Raw genomic sequence first — 15,920 nt, 5'->3', positions numbered from 1 at the left:
TCTACCAAACTTATGTACTTTTATGCTTTCTTTATAATTGAAGCATATAAATAGTTTGCATATTCATACGTTGCGTATGCCATATTCATTCTTAATAATTAAAAATCATATGAATACACAAGTTATTGAATATAGTGCTTATCAATGGTATTTGCATAGAAAAATAAAAAAATTTTAATCTTTATAAAATGCACAAAAAAATGGAAAAAATAATAAAAAAAAATATTACTAAAAAAAAGTTGAAAAATACACAAAAATTTATCCGTAACCTATCCTAGATATTATTTGTATTAGGAGGAGGTTGAGTTTGAAAATCATCATCAGAAACGTCAATAAATTTTTCTTGAATTTCATCACAATCATATTCAATAGATTCAACATATGTATCAAATAAAGAATATTCTGAATAGATGGAACTGAATCTGAACCCGTTAGCTCCATCTATTATTTTTAATAATTTGAGAACACTATATTTATCTTGAATATCTAATAAAGCAAAATTAATTAAGTTGTAATCTTCAACTGTTTCACATATATATTCATTTAATTTTATATATTTATTAGAAAATTTACTATAATTTTTTTTAGCATTTTTTATATGCCCATCATTAATATCTTTTTTTACATTATCCATAAAATCTATACTTTTTTCTGAATCTGAAGATGATAAATTTTGATATTTTGCATAAAGCATAAGTTGATTTAAGTTTTGTGCTTCAACATAATAATTAAGAGGAAAATTTAAATCATTCTTAAAATATTTTAATAAATCGATTTTTGAAAAAACATTAACATGTGGTAATTCTAAATGTATTTGACTACATAAAGATAATAATAGTGCACTAATATATTTATAGTTATCGGAGCATAATGTGCTATCAACAATATGTACTGATGTTAATCTACAATTAAGTTTTACTAATTTTAAAATTATATTTCTTAATGCATCATTATGTGTATATAATTCTACTTGCCCGGGTGTATCGATAATTAAATAACAGTCTGGTTGTTTATTTAATTTTTCTTCTAGCCAATCAAAATTAGCTAATAAATATTCCATACAATAAATTAATGTTCCATTTGGCCCCAACTCTAATTCAGTGAATATTTTATTGATGTCAATTAGCTCTGTTATATTTATATCGGCTTTATATATATTATCTTCTATGAACGGATCTAAATTTATTATTAACAATTTTCTATTTATTTGTTTTAATATATGTTGTATTCCTGCAACATATGTTGATTTCCCTGATCCGGGTGGCCCAATTACAATTTGCCCAAACCACATAATAAAAAAAGAAATTTATAATTTTTTATTTTGTAACCAAACTTGACTAAGCAATGGTTATTCTCCGTTTTTAAAAAAATATTATATAAAAAAAATATTATTTAAAAAGGAATATATAAAGTCAAATATGGTATATCCCGAATAAAACACATCTATTCAGTGTTTATGATTCTATAATAGTTAATCATTTGATATATTTGTAATGGATTCAAAGTTATTCTTTGTCAATATTAGTTTTATAATTTTTTGAGGGGTTGTCTCAAATTTGTTAACAAATAACAATTCTTATTACATGGAAAAGTAAGTTATTAATTCATGTCCATAACGATAATACATTATAAATATATAAAAACTTTGATAAATTTTAAAATATATAAATCGAGAATATTAATGGATATTTAATGTATTTGCTCAAACTTTCTGAATTAGATAAACATTAATTATTGTTTCTTTTTTAGCTAAACAAGGAAATTATCAAATTATTACCAAAATTAAAAACAAATGAATAACATAATATCTTGAAAAATTATTTTTTATCTTGAATATTACATAGTTGATCAAATGCATGTTTATATTTTTTTGCTACTTAATTGATATAACTTTAAAAAAAAAAATCAGTAACCAATATTCAAAACAAAATAAAATTCAGCTAAAAATATATTACATTATTTTCTTGAGGAAATATAAGATTTATTTATGCCACTATGATGTTATAAATATGTATAGGAAAATCTATAAGAAATGACTTTTCCGAACAAAAAAAAAAAAAAAAAAAATTTAGCATATTCTGATCACATATCATGTAAACTATATAATAAGAAAATACACGTACTTGATATATTTATAAATACTGCGAAAAAAAAAAAAAATATACATTTATTTTTCGTTAGTTCAATATTTAAGCAATTATAATAAAATTTATATTTTTTTTTCTTCAAAAACTTCTTTTGCTTTATAATCTATAAATATTTGGAGAATTTTTTTTTTAAAGAACTTTTAGAAGATTGTTTTGATCATATAATTTATTTGGTTATGATACAATCGTAAAAATGGAGGAAAGGAAAGACAAATAAAAAGGAAACAAATATATATATAAGTATACATAATCGTGTATCCTCAGTATATAAAATATGCAATGCTATTTATATGCATAAATAAGAGATAAAAATAATCGTATTAGATATGAAGGTAACAAAATTTGGGGTTTCCTTTTAAAAAGCTTTGTGCTGAATTTTTTTGCATCTAAGAATATATCAGTAATTAGCCACTTGTTGGGAATAAATATATGTAATTACAAAACACGCATATGTACATGCATATATATATTTATTTACTTCTGACTTATATGTATGTATTATCATTGTACTAGCTTTTAATAAAAAATAAATATTTACAAGATAATATAAAATGGAAAATATATCTGAATGTATAGAACAAAAAAGTTCTGAAGAAAATGATGAAACAAAACAGAATCAAGAAATAACTCATAAAAGAAAAAAAGAAGAATCTCAAGCTGATGAGAAAGAAAATATTGATATGAACAGTAATATAAAAAGGCATAAAATAATTGATTTATATAATAATGAAGAATGTAAAAATAGTGTATCTAATAATAATAATTTTAAAGAAAACGAAGAACTTAATATGGGTTCTATAAAAAATTTCGTAAATAAAGAAATTATTAATGATAAAAATATATCTGAAAAAGATGCAGATGAAAATAACCTTATAAATAAATTAACAAATAAAAGATATAGTGATAGATATTTAGAATTACTTGAATCCAAAAAAAAATTGCCTGCATGGGCAGCTAAAAAAAACTTTTTAAAATTATTTAAAAAAAATAATGTAATAATAATTGTTGGGGATACAGGAAGTGGAAAAACAACACAAATATCTCAGTTTGTTTTAGAATCTAAATTTTCAGAAAAAAAATCTATAGCAGTTACTCAGCCAAGGAGAGTTGCAGCAATGAGTGTGGCTGCACGCGTAGCAGAGGAATTAGATGTAGAACTAGGAACATATGTAGGATATACAATAAGATTTGAAGATAAATCTTGTCATAAAACAATTATAAAATATTTAACAGATGGAATGCTTTTAAGAGAATCTATGTTTGATCCTTTATTAAAAAGATATAATGTAATAATTTTAGATGAAGCACATGAAAGAACATTATCTACAGATATATTATTTGGAGTAATCAAAAATATTCAAGAAAAAAGAGATGATTTGAAATTAGTTGTTATGTCTGCTACTTTAGATGCAGAAAAATTCCAAAATTTTTTTAACAATTCTAAGATATTAAATATTCCAGGTCGATTATATCCCGTTGAAATATTTTATACAATGCACCCAGAAAAATGTTATATAAAAGTTGTAATTAAAACTGTATATAATATACATACTAATGAAGAAGAGGGTGATATATTAGTATTTTTAACAGGAGAAGATGAAATTGAAATGACGAAAAAGGAAATAGAAAAATTAGTATCTAAAAAACCTGGTATACCTCAATTAGTATGTTTACCATTATATTCTTCATTGCCACCAGCACAACAACAAAAGATTTTTGAACCTGCCCCACCACCACGATATAAAGGAGATAAAAAAGGAAGAAAATGTATATTAGCAACTAATATTGCTGAAACATCTATAACTATTGATGGAATTGTTTATGTAATTGATCCTGGCTTTTCAAAACAAAAAGTTTATAACCCAAGAGCAAGAATAGAATCATTACTTATAGCCCCTATTTCTAAAGCATCAGCCCAACAAAGAGCTGGAAGGGCTGGTAGAACAAAGCCAGGAAAATGTTTTCGTTTGTATACAGAAAAATGTTTTAATGAAACTTTACCTGAACAAACATATCCAGAAATTTTAAGATCAAATCTAGGATCTGTTGTATTAAATTTAAAAAAATTAGGTATTGACGATTTAGTACATTTCGATTTTATGGATCCTCCTGCCCCTGAAACTTTAATGAGAGCCTTAGAACAATTAAATTATTTAGAGGCATTAGATGATGAAGGAGAGTTAACAAAAAAAGGACATATAATGAGTGAGTTTCCTGTAGACCCACAGCTAGCTAAAGTATTATTAGAATCATCTAATTATTCATGCTCTAGCGAAATATTATCTATTGCTGCTATGCTATCTGTTCCACAATGTTTTTTGAGACCAAAAATAAAGGGAAAAGAAGCTGATGAAATGAAAGCTCGATTTTCACATCTGGATGGAGATCATTTAACATTGCTTAATGTTTTTCATGCATTTGTTAAGCATTCATTAGTTGATCAAAATGAATCTAGAAAATTTTGTTATGATCATTTTTTAAATCATAGAACTATGACATCTGCTCAAAATGTTAGATTACAATTATTAAAAACTATGGAAAGATTGGGATTAAAAATTACATCTATCAATCCATCGAACCCAAATTATTATATCAATATTAGAAAAGCACTATTAAGTGGGTTCTATCAACAAGTAGCTTATAAAACAAACAAAGGATATTATATTACAGTAAAGGATATACAAATTGTTACTTTACACCCATCTACTGTTTTTCAAATTAATCCAGAATGGGTTCTATATCATGAACTTATATTAACATCAAAAAATTTTATAAGAACCGTTACAAAAATAGATGGATCTTGGCTTCTCGAGGTTGCAAAAAATTATTACACCTTAGAAGATCTACCTAATAGTGAAGCCAAAAATGAACTTAAATTGATGGCAAAATCAATTAGATGATATCGAATCAAATATTTGGCATAAATTTCTGACCCCAATGAAAAGATAAATTGAGTTGTCAACTAGTAATTGGTCTGATCATGCAACACCAAATGTATATATATATAATCATTCTTTTTTTTCTTTTTTTTTTTCAATTTTTTAATTTTATTTTTCTTTATTTTCTGCATGCATAATTTTCAAAAAGCATTATACGTGTTCTACACAAAGGTGCGAACATTCTAAAAATTTGCATATCATTTTAGTGTATAATTCGGTTTGGCAAATATTTCAAAAAAAAAAAATGTGTATATGTAAGGCATGATAAATCATTTTTCATTTTAAAAAGAAGCTTTGATAATTTTACTGATATATTTTATGGATATCTGATTAAACTGTTTGAGCCCACGATTTTGCTTTGGCAATACATTCATTCAAAAATGTGATCATATCATCTTTGTTTTCATTTGAAAGTATAGTATTTAATTGAGGTTGATTAATAAATGAAGCATTTTTAAATGATAGTAAAAGTTTCTTGATAATATTTTTGTTACTAAACTTATGTAATGTTATATTTATTGAATTCCAGTTTATCATTGTAGTTCCTCTTTCTGCTATTAATTGTATCCCAATATAATATTTTGTAGATGTAGCGATTTCTAAAGGTTGAACATAATCAATTTTGGCTTCGATGTTTTGATTCAAATTTTTTATATTTACATCTATTTCATTTTTACATGATATATAAATATCTTCTGGAATTAAACTGATAGGTTCAGCTCCATATATTGGTCTATGGGCATATACTATTACTTTTTTTATGACCCCTAATTGAACTGGGCATTTGATATCAATAAGAATAGTTCCAATTTTCTGATCTACACATTTTAAATCAAATTTAGGATAATATGCATGCGTAGGATAATATTGAGGAAGGGTTGTATTAGAAGAAGGTGGCGAATTTTGCTGAAAAATTTTTTGATTTTCAGGAGTTTGAGAATTATTTTCGATGCCAATGAGAGACAGATATGGAGCAGACGGACCGGGTTCAAGCGTTTTTAATATTTTTGTTTTAAATTCTTTTTGGCAACCTAATATAGCTAATGATGCTTCTTTAAATGCTGATTCAGCTTTCTGTTTCCATTCAGGATTTGGTTCTTTATCTGGATGCAAAATGTGTTTTAATCTTTTACCAAAATATTTTAATTGATCTTCTGTTATATTTCTTGGATTAATACCCAAGATATAAAATGAATGTTTTTTAGGAGAATTTTTATCAAACCAAGTATATTCATCATATCTATCAATAATAAATTGTACTGCTTTTCTTTTGTCTTCTAATTTTTTAAGCATTTCCATTTCCTGTTGTTGTTTTCTTTGTATTTCGGCATCATAACTTATTTTAATTCTTTCTAGTTTATTTTTAGCACCCAAAATATCTTTATTATTAGTCATTTTGTTTCCTAATAAATTTATTACTTCATCATATGTTTCTTCAGTTTTTTCATTTGGTGCATCAATATCTAAATTTAAAACTGAATTTAAACTGTCATATTCTGATTTGTTCATAATTTGTTTGTACCAAAAATTTTGTTTAAATATTATAGATGTAATAGTAGGTTCAATTTGTTCTAATTTTTTTATCATTTCATCAATATAATCATAAATACGTACACTTTTTTCATCACTTCCATTAGTATTATTACTAATATCTATATATTCTTCTTGACTAAATATATGTTTCCCTATACTTAAAGTATTTTTTATTTTATCTATTCTATTTTTAGCATAGTCTACTATTATATTGTTTTTCATTTTAAGGATATTATTTATAATAAATAAAAAATCGTCGCATTTTGTTGAACTAAATTCTTGATTTATATTACTTATATCTTTAAGTAGTTCTTCAATATATCTTTTTGAGATTAAAGTCATAAAATTATTATTCTCTATATTATTTGGGAAAGCAGAATTGTCAACATTATTTCCAGTTTGCTTATCATTTACATTGTCTACTTTATATATATATTCAGAATCTACTTTTCTTTTTTTTTTATTTTGAAAACTATTATCTTCTTTATTTATGTAATTTATATTTAAGTTATTAAAATCTTGATCAAAAATATTTGGATTAATAATAAAAAGTTCATCAATAAAACTTACTAATGATTTTAAAAACATATCAAAACTTTCCTTATTTAATAATAAATTTGCCTTTTTAATTATCGAATAAATAAAACCAAATGATTTATATATATAAAACAAATCTTCGACAGTTTTTTTGTACATTAGTTCTTCATCATTAAGCTCATCAATAAAATTTTCATAATATATTTTTTTCAATTCCTCATTCCCAATGGCACATGCTTCTTCACTGTTTGTTGCCATCGCGAATGCATAATAATGGTAGAATAAATCTTATTAAATAGGATTTTCCTTGAAAAATTATACAAAATGTATAAGAAAAATATATAATACAATAATTTTAGTATAATTGCAGTTTGCACTTTTTGTGAACCGAGCTTTGGAATTGAATATTCCAAATGCATGCATCAAATATCTATATAATAGAAAATGTAAGAAAGTGACAGAGACGTATAATATAACTAATACAATAGAAAAAATTAAGTGTTATGTTAGTTATGAAAATGGAGAAAAGAAAAAATTAAAGAAATTACATTATTAACGAAAGAGCAAACTCATGTATAAAAGTAAATAATATATCTTGTCATATCCACAACTTATTTTTAATATACACACTCTTATCCATGTAGCTATACATTGATTGAAAAAGATAATATACTATTTCTTTTTATGTAATTAAATACCTTTCTTAAAACAAAACTAAACAAAAAATAATATGTTACTGATTTTATTATTATATATCCATTTACATAAAAAATTTACACACATTAATTTTTTTTTTTCTTCTCAAATATTCATTTTTCTCGTTTTTTGTACATAATTGTTATTATTAATTTCACGGCATATTTTTGTATTATCTTTTGGAAAAAATATACACTTTTTTATAACCTTTTTTTTTTTTTTTATTATTTCTCTATGAATATACTATTACATATATCCAGTAATTTATTTCACGCTAATATTATCACATTAAATATATACATGCATTATATATATATGATGAAATTACGATGATGTGTAAAAATTTACCTAACCTCTTCATGATATATAAATTTTTTTTTTACCCTTTTTTGTATATATGAATTTTTCTCTTCTAAATTTTTTTTTTTTTTTAAAGATCGCTAATCCATAAGACCTAATTGTTTCACTAAAATGGAAATATATTTACATTATACTTATAACTCCTTTCCCAAAAAATAAACACATAAATAAATATATACAATATAATAAAATGATGCAATCGTTACTTATAGGTGCATCTGTATCGCAAAGTCTCACACACGGAATGCTATGAATGTTTTGTGTGAAAAAAAATTATTAGTGAATTATAAAGGGGAGTATCATAATGGAAAATACGGGATTAAATATTTTTTTAAATTAGTAAATAAAAATTTATAATATTTAAATTACTAACATAAGCATGAACCCTTTCGAATATCTCGAAAAATATTATTTCGCATTTTTAAATAGTTGTAGATAAACCATTGCATATAAGTAGTTTATTATTTTTGCTAATTAAAAGAAAATGCCATCAAAAAAATACTTACATAGGACACGACTCAAATGTAAAAAAGCGATGAAAAAAATAGAAAAAAAAATCAATATATAAGGAAGAAATAATTCGTGATAATATCGTGTGTACCAATTACTAAGAAATAGGCATATACTTATTCAGATTACACTCATTTTGGGGGATATTAATTAATGAAATAATATTTTGAAATATATTCTCGATCAGTAATATAACCTATATCGCACATGCATTTGAATATATCATTAACATTTGCTACATTGTATTTCTATAATATTAATACATTTTAAAATATTTGATGGCATGATCTCCCTTTTTATTTAATTCGATTGATTCTGCTGAAAATGATTTCAATTTATTTTTTCTTTGTATCAAAGTTTTCTTGTACTTATTTATATCGAGTATATCCTCTTTTAATTTGCTGGTATTGTTAATGTTTTCATAAACTGAATTTTTGGGGTTCCATTCCATAGAATATATATTTTCGGGAATTGTGTCAAATATATTATTTTTAAAATTTAATAAAGAATGTTGATCTTGCATATATAACTCTCTTAAATATTTTGGTAGATCATCATTGTTATTTTTGTCCATATATTTTTTATTACATTTATTTGTATTCATATAATATTTTAAAAGGTTCGAAAAATCAGAAATATTTATGTCATCAATAGGATCGTTAATTAGAAGTTTATCATTTCTTTGCAATTCATTTAATAAAGACAATTCTTGATTATATTTTTTCATAACATTAAAATGTTTATTAGAAACCTGTAACGTTCCTACATTTTTATTTTCCAAATGAATAATACTATTTAAATGAGCATTTATTTTATCGAATTCTTCTGTTTCGTCTATGTAGCTATATTTATCATTTTTTTCTTTTAAAAAAAATATATTTTTTCCCATGCTATTATCACATTTTGTTACTTCGAGTGCACTACTAGTTGAGTTAGACATAAAATTGCTTTCGGAATTTCTCACATTCGATATCTCGCTCAAATGGTTAATCAAATTTGTTAGCCTTTTCATAACACTTTTTATGCGGCTTGTCATTTTTTTATTTAAAATCATTTCTTTATTATTTTCAAAGAATAAACATTTTTGTACGTTAATATTTTTTATTATTTTACTAATCTTATTATTACTATTTATATGGTCTTCGAAATTATTTAGAGGTTTATAAATATAGCTTAGTCTGTCTAAATATTGTAAAATTAACCGAATGTTATAAAGCCTATCTATCCCATTCCTTACTAACTCTTTTAAATCAAGTTTTAGTCGTTTTATTAAAAAATAATAACTATTATAATTATTTATTTCATCATTCTTATTATAATATTTAGTATCTAGGAATTCCTTTTTATAACTATATATACACATTTTTTTTTTAAATAAAATATTATTATCGTTATTGTAATTAGTATCAATAGTATTCTTATGATGTTCTTCATTATGCATTACTTGGCCATTTTTTCCCTTTTCCTTTACATCATCATTCGTGTATATTATATCACCAGTTCCATTGCTGTTCTTACATTTTATATTTACCGATGATTTTATCAAATTATCTATTTTTGAAGAAAATAATTCAATATTTTTCGATGATATTGAAGAAGATAAATAATTTGAATTCGATGTGGTTATATTATATAGAGAATATAACAGATTAGACATTTTACACAATTCTATAAAATATATTTTTATAATAACAGATTCAAATTTTGTAACTTCAGTTTTATTTGTAAGATTCAACATCATTGGCTTAAGATTTTCAATAATTTCTTTTATTAAAATTACAACTTGTTTCAAATAGAAAAAATCACAAAAAAAACAATCCTCTTTAACCTTTTTAATTAAAAATATCAAACTAAGCATAAAAATTTTTATCTTTAGCGCATGCCCATTGGGATATTTTCCTTTTTTAATAGAAATATTTAGCATATTTTTTAATTTATTTGAGTAAAAAATTATAGAATTTAAAACATAAATTATTTTATTTTCAGGGGTTTCGTGTTTCTGAAAGAGCGAACGTTGTTGTATTAAGTTCGATTTAAATAACTTATTCCCATTTTTGTCCTTCCAAATTTTATACTTTATGGAAGAATCATTTTTTAAAAATGTGTTAATCAATTTTATGTGCCTCTCTTCTTCTTTCATATGTTTACTGTCAAAAAATGAATCATTGCTTTTACTTCTTCTCATATTCATTTTTCTTTTTATTGGAAAAAAATAACTATCATGATATACCATATCATTACTTATTTTTTCCATATCTTCAGAAAAATACCCTATCTGTCTATATTTAATTCTATTTTTATTTGCACTGCTAATCATATTTGTATTTATTCTTTCCATTTTATCTTTTTCTTCCTTAATGCCAAATTCGCTTCCTTCCATATTCCCAATATTCAATATAGCATTAATCCTTTTTAGAAAATTTAATGTTGTATCGCTATCATTTTTATCAGACCCTTCAAATAACAACTCTTGAATATTTTCATTGCTTATGGAAAAGCTATTACTAAATGGTCTTTTAATTTTTTTTTTAATTAATTTTATTACTAGAATATTCAGTAATTCAAAAAATAATTTTTTTTCATCATAATCCTTTAAATTATTTGAAGATGTGGCATTGCTATATATGTTGCCATTTTTACTATCATCCACTACAATAAAATTCTGTTTATTTTCCAATTGTAGATCACAACAATTATGTTTTTCATAATTATTTTCATTGTTATCTACAACATCAGCATGCTTGTTATCTTTTAAATACTTCGAATCATCCCTTTTTAGTGTAGAAGGCTCAGATGATAGAATGGAAGCATTCGGGTTTAAATTTTGGACATTCTTATTATTATTATTAGCATAACAATTGTCACTAAATTGAATAATTGTATTATTAATAGATGCGGAGTGCACCGTTTTGGAATTATTTCCATCGCGAATTCCATTAATATCTTTTTTATTAATAGATTTCAGTTTTAAATGTGTTTCATTTTTTTCATTTCCTATATGTCTTATCGGCTTTAAATATTGGTCTTTATTAATTGTTTCATCATAAATAATATTTTTCTTTTTTTTTATATAATTCGTTCTATTTTTTGAATCATTTTTTTTGTTAAAATTAGAACATGCAATGCCTTTTCCATTATATATATTATTTATTTTTATTTTTTTTTCTATACTAATTTTATTGTGTCGAGGTTTACTACGCTTTTCTGTATTATTAATTAGCATAGAATTTAATATTTTGTTATTCGTTACATGTGGCATTATTTTTCCTCTAAATTTAATCTGTCTTTTTTTTAGTTGGCTATTCTTTCTTTTATATACTAATATACGTTTTGATCGGGTATTAATTTTTTTTCGTGAAATATTGATATTAGTACTAATTTTAAATTTTCTAGCATGACTCTTCTTAATATTATTCATATTCTTAATTTTTTTTATCTTATTTTCTTTTTGAATTGTCATTTTTTTCTTCTTATTAGAACTTCTTATTTTCAACTTAGGGTTTTTTGTTTTCCCTTTTTTTGTTGGAATTTTTTTTTGTTTCTTTTTGTTTTTTACTAAAGTTGGATATTTTCTTTTAATCTTTCTAACTCGTTTTTTCTTTCTTTTATTAATAGTTTGATTGTAATTTTTCACAAATTTCGGTTTAAATTTTTCGCCTAAATTCATTAAACCAGGTACATTATTAGAGAAGTTTTGGGAGTGCTCATTTGCGGGAATGATAATTGTTTTATTAATAGTATTGCATGATTCATTATATTTGCTTAATCTTCCTTTTATCCCTTCGAATTTTTTGTTTTCTTTTTCATTATCCTCACTTTTTATATCAATATATAAATGATCCATTAAAGGGTCTATCGCTTTATCTTTCTTAGTATCATTGTATGTATTAAGAATTGATGTATTATGATTCAATTTTATTGGTTGAAAATATATTTGATTATTTTCAAAATTGGGATTGCCATAAATATACATTTCCTGATTATTTATATATCCATTCTTATATACAATATTGTCATCTTTCATACTTGTATATATTTTTTGTGGGGGCTTATAATTGTTATCTTTACCAAAATCGTTTTTATAGTTAAGCTTATTTCCATTTCTATGTATTTCATATTTTATAATATTATTTTTGTGTTGTGTGCAATTTATGTCTTTATTGACATTTTGATTATTAATTATTATACTCTTATTATTCTCTTCTGCTAATGTTTCTCCTTGTGGTGTATTATCTATATTTATATGTGAAATATCCTGAAATAAATATTTATCTTTTGTATTATCATAGTCAAAATTTTCATATAAATGTGGTAATCTATCAATTTCATGCATATAAATTTTACTACTTACATTTATATTTTTTTCTTTATAATTTTTATCTAATGAAGAAAACGCATTATCGCCTATATAATTTCCACATGTATTATTAGTGTTATCATTATTCAAGCTTGCTTTAGATAATGTATCGTTTTGATGATAGCCACGATTTATATTATTTTCATCTTTAATAATAGTTTCATTTTTATAATTCCGAATATTATTTAATATAATGGAATTATTACTAAAAATTAATGAATTAGCATCACTTGTATTACAACAGTATTTTTTTAAGTTAGACAATATGTTGCAAAACTTAGTCTGATTATGGTCGGCGTATTTCATATTTGTATTTTCTTTCATATTAATTTATGTATTTTTTAGATGAAATGTATATCATGAAAATTTTTTCGTGTCTATTAAAATTTTATGCATTTATTTTTGGGGTAAGCATCCTGCAAATAAATTATAGAAATTTTTTTGTCATGTAAAATATTTTTTGTTAATAAAGTTTCTTATAATGCACTACAATTAATAAAAAAAGACATATATGAGCATGTTTTGGAAGAATAGCATAGTTCATATATAGTATATTATTAGTAAATGATAATTTCTCACACAATACTATTTTTTAAAGGTGTTTTATTTATTCATTTAATTATTTGGATATAAATATTACAATTTTTCATTAATGCTTAAAATAGTTAAATGGAGCAATGTTGACTTTAGAGAATCTTTGAAATTAAAAATTGTTTATTATATAACATTCTCAAAAGAATAATTATGTATAATAAATAGGTTGAAAATAATATAATCTCTTCAAATATGCATACGTAAAAATATTTTTTTAATTTAATTATACATATAAATATGTAAAAATTTGTTTGGTGTTGTGTATAAACATGTACAAATAATAAAAATATTCAATCAAGATAAAAAAAAATTAACGTGGTTCATATTTTTTTTTAGGTTTGCCATATTTTTATGAACAATTCAGATAAAATAGCTTTTTTTAAATATAGCTATAAAGTGAAAAAAAAAATTATACAAAAAATGGAGAAAATAAGAATATATATTTTTTTTTGTGAGATATAAAAAACATTTCAACGCACACACACATAACAAAAAAAAAGACAATAATAAATTGACAAAATAAAATAACAAATGTAATTATAAAAATTATTTATATATCATTTCATTTGTTATTTATATCGTGTTCTATATTTAAATTTGATTTAGGCACGTTTTCTTCATCCATATTTATGTTTCCATGTTTTAGTTAATATATAACATTAACAACATAATTAGTAGCTAAAAATAATTACATAAATAGATATATCCAAAATACGATAACAAATACATATGTTTGATTTTTGTTTCACGACCATGGAGTAAAATGCCGAAGTATACGCAAAATAAACATATCTGAACTATCTATTGATTGATAAAAGAGTCCATCGAATTGTGTTGTACGTTTTATAAAAAAGAAAAAAGAGATCATAATAAAAAATATAACGTTGCTTCCAATTGTAAATATTTCCGAATATTTGTATAAATCGCTTTTGTGTATATTTTTGTCATAAAAATCTTCGATTTCCATTGTAGTGTTATTTAAGCATCCTGATAATTTTAAATCCTTATATTTCTCTAATAATTGCTGGTTATTTCTCAATGACTTGTATAAAGTGCAAATGTTAATATTATTAAAAGTGCATTGTGCATAGTTTTTATCATTAAGATCTGGAACAAATGCAAAATAATTATTATTTTTAAGATAATCTAGACTATTGCATTTTTTAATGAGATTTAGTGACTTACTACTTGACACATCATCGTCATTTGAGCACGTTGCTGTTTTACTTTCATACAATCTACAATTATTTACTATATATGTAGCTACTGTATTAATACGAGGTTTACACCATAAATTTGGTGTAGCATATAATGTAATTAAATTAAATATGTTTATTGAAAACCAAAATACAATAAAAACTGCCAATGCCCATGGGAACCATTTAACAGTACACCCTATCCTTTCCATCCATTTTCCTAATGACATGAAATCATTTATAGTAAAATTAGAAAATATTGAGCTAATCCGTGATAAAAAAAATGCAAAAATGCTTATAAAGCTAAGTAAAATAAGAAAAATTAATAAACCGTTTAATACAAAATTAATATGCTCAAGTTCACAAGAATAATTTATAAAAAAATCGAAAGATTTTATAAGATGTTGAAATATTAAAGTAAATATAACATTTAAAGCAGTAATTATTGTTAAGCAATTATAATAAAAACTAACTCTCCAATTTTGTCTTCTATGATTCCAATTTATATAAAATGTATTTATTATTTTAGCTAGACCTCTCTTGTTATGTGTTGTATCATCCATTTTCCATTGGTGTTTTAATTTGTATCGTCTTTATGTTTATGTATGAATATATATCTACATATCGTATGCTAATATCTATTAACTTTCAAGGGCTGATTTCTTCATTATATATATGCATACATACACACTTGCATATATGCGTGTGTATGCTATTATGTATATTTATTTCTTCCTTTCAAACCTCATCATTTAATAAAGTTGTTTTAGTGTTTTTCAGTTATCAATTTATTTATTTTCATTTTATATATGTCTTTTGGATCGTCATTATATGCGCATTTTACTTCGATTTAATTGAGGAAAAAAGAAACTAAATAGTGCAGTTTAGTGCAATGTATAAAATATGGGAAAACAACGAAAAAAAAAGTGTCATTTATTCAAAATTAATATTCTCAGAAAGCATACATTTTATTATGATGCGTAGCTAGGGAAAAATATAAAATAAGAAAATTATAAAGATAAGACTCTATTTCGTTAAAATTGCACATATA

General features: G+C 23.3%; 5 protein-coding genes across 5 annotated transcripts; 1 reads left to right on the top strand and 4 right to left on the bottom strand.

Moving 5' to 3' along the window:
- Positions 1-274: 274 nt before the first annotated feature.
- On the bottom strand, positions 275-1,291 carry PBANKA_0818700 (GPN-loop GTPase, putative; the record flags this gene model as incomplete). Its single annotated transcript, XM_034564354.1, has 1 exon — positions 275-1,291. The coding sequence occupies one exon, from the start codon at positions 1,289-1,291 to the stop codon at positions 275-277; it is 1,017 nt and encodes a 338-aa protein (XP_034421159.1).
- A 1,407-nt stretch (positions 1,292-2,698) lies between these two features.
- PBANKA_0818600 (pre-mRNA-splicing factor ATP-dependent RNA helicase PRP43, putative) lies at positions 2,699-5,047 on the top strand (the record flags this gene model as incomplete). Its single annotated transcript, XM_034564353.1, has 1 exon — positions 2,699-5,047. One exon carries the CDS (start codon positions 2,699-2,701, stop codon positions 5,045-5,047), a length of 2,349 nt encoding a protein of 782 aa, XP_034421158.1.
- A 369-nt stretch (positions 5,048-5,416) lies between these two features.
- On the bottom strand, positions 5,417-7,414 carry PBANKA_0818500 (conserved protein, unknown function; the record flags this gene model as incomplete). Its single annotated transcript, XM_034564351.1, has 1 exon — positions 5,417-7,414. The coding sequence occupies one exon, from the start codon at positions 7,412-7,414 to the stop codon at positions 5,417-5,419; it is 1,998 nt and encodes a 665-aa protein (XP_034421157.1).
- Positions 7,415-8,978: 1,564 nt separating this feature from the next.
- Positions 8,979-13,403, bottom strand: PBANKA_0818400 (conserved Plasmodium protein, unknown function; the record flags this gene model as incomplete). Its single annotated transcript, XM_034564350.1, has 1 exon — positions 8,979-13,403. The coding sequence occupies one exon, from the start codon at positions 13,401-13,403 to the stop codon at positions 8,979-8,981; it is 4,425 nt and encodes a 1,474-aa protein (XP_034421156.1).
- A 1,015-nt stretch (positions 13,404-14,418) lies between these two features.
- Positions 14,419-15,432, bottom strand: PBANKA_0818300 (conserved protein, unknown function; the record flags this gene model as incomplete). Its single annotated transcript, XM_034564349.1, has 1 exon — positions 14,419-15,432. The coding sequence occupies one exon, from the start codon at positions 15,430-15,432 to the stop codon at positions 14,419-14,421; it is 1,014 nt and encodes a 337-aa protein (XP_034421155.1).
- Between the last annotated feature and the right edge of the window lie 488 nt (positions 15,433-15,920).

The sequence above is a fragment of the Plasmodium berghei genome (assembly GCF_900002375.2).
Source record: "Plasmodium berghei ANKA genome assembly, chromosome: 8".
NCBI lineage: Eukaryota > Apicomplexa > Aconoidasida > Haemosporida > Plasmodiidae > Plasmodium > Plasmodium berghei.
This window is presented reverse-complemented; position numbering and strand designations above follow the sequence as displayed.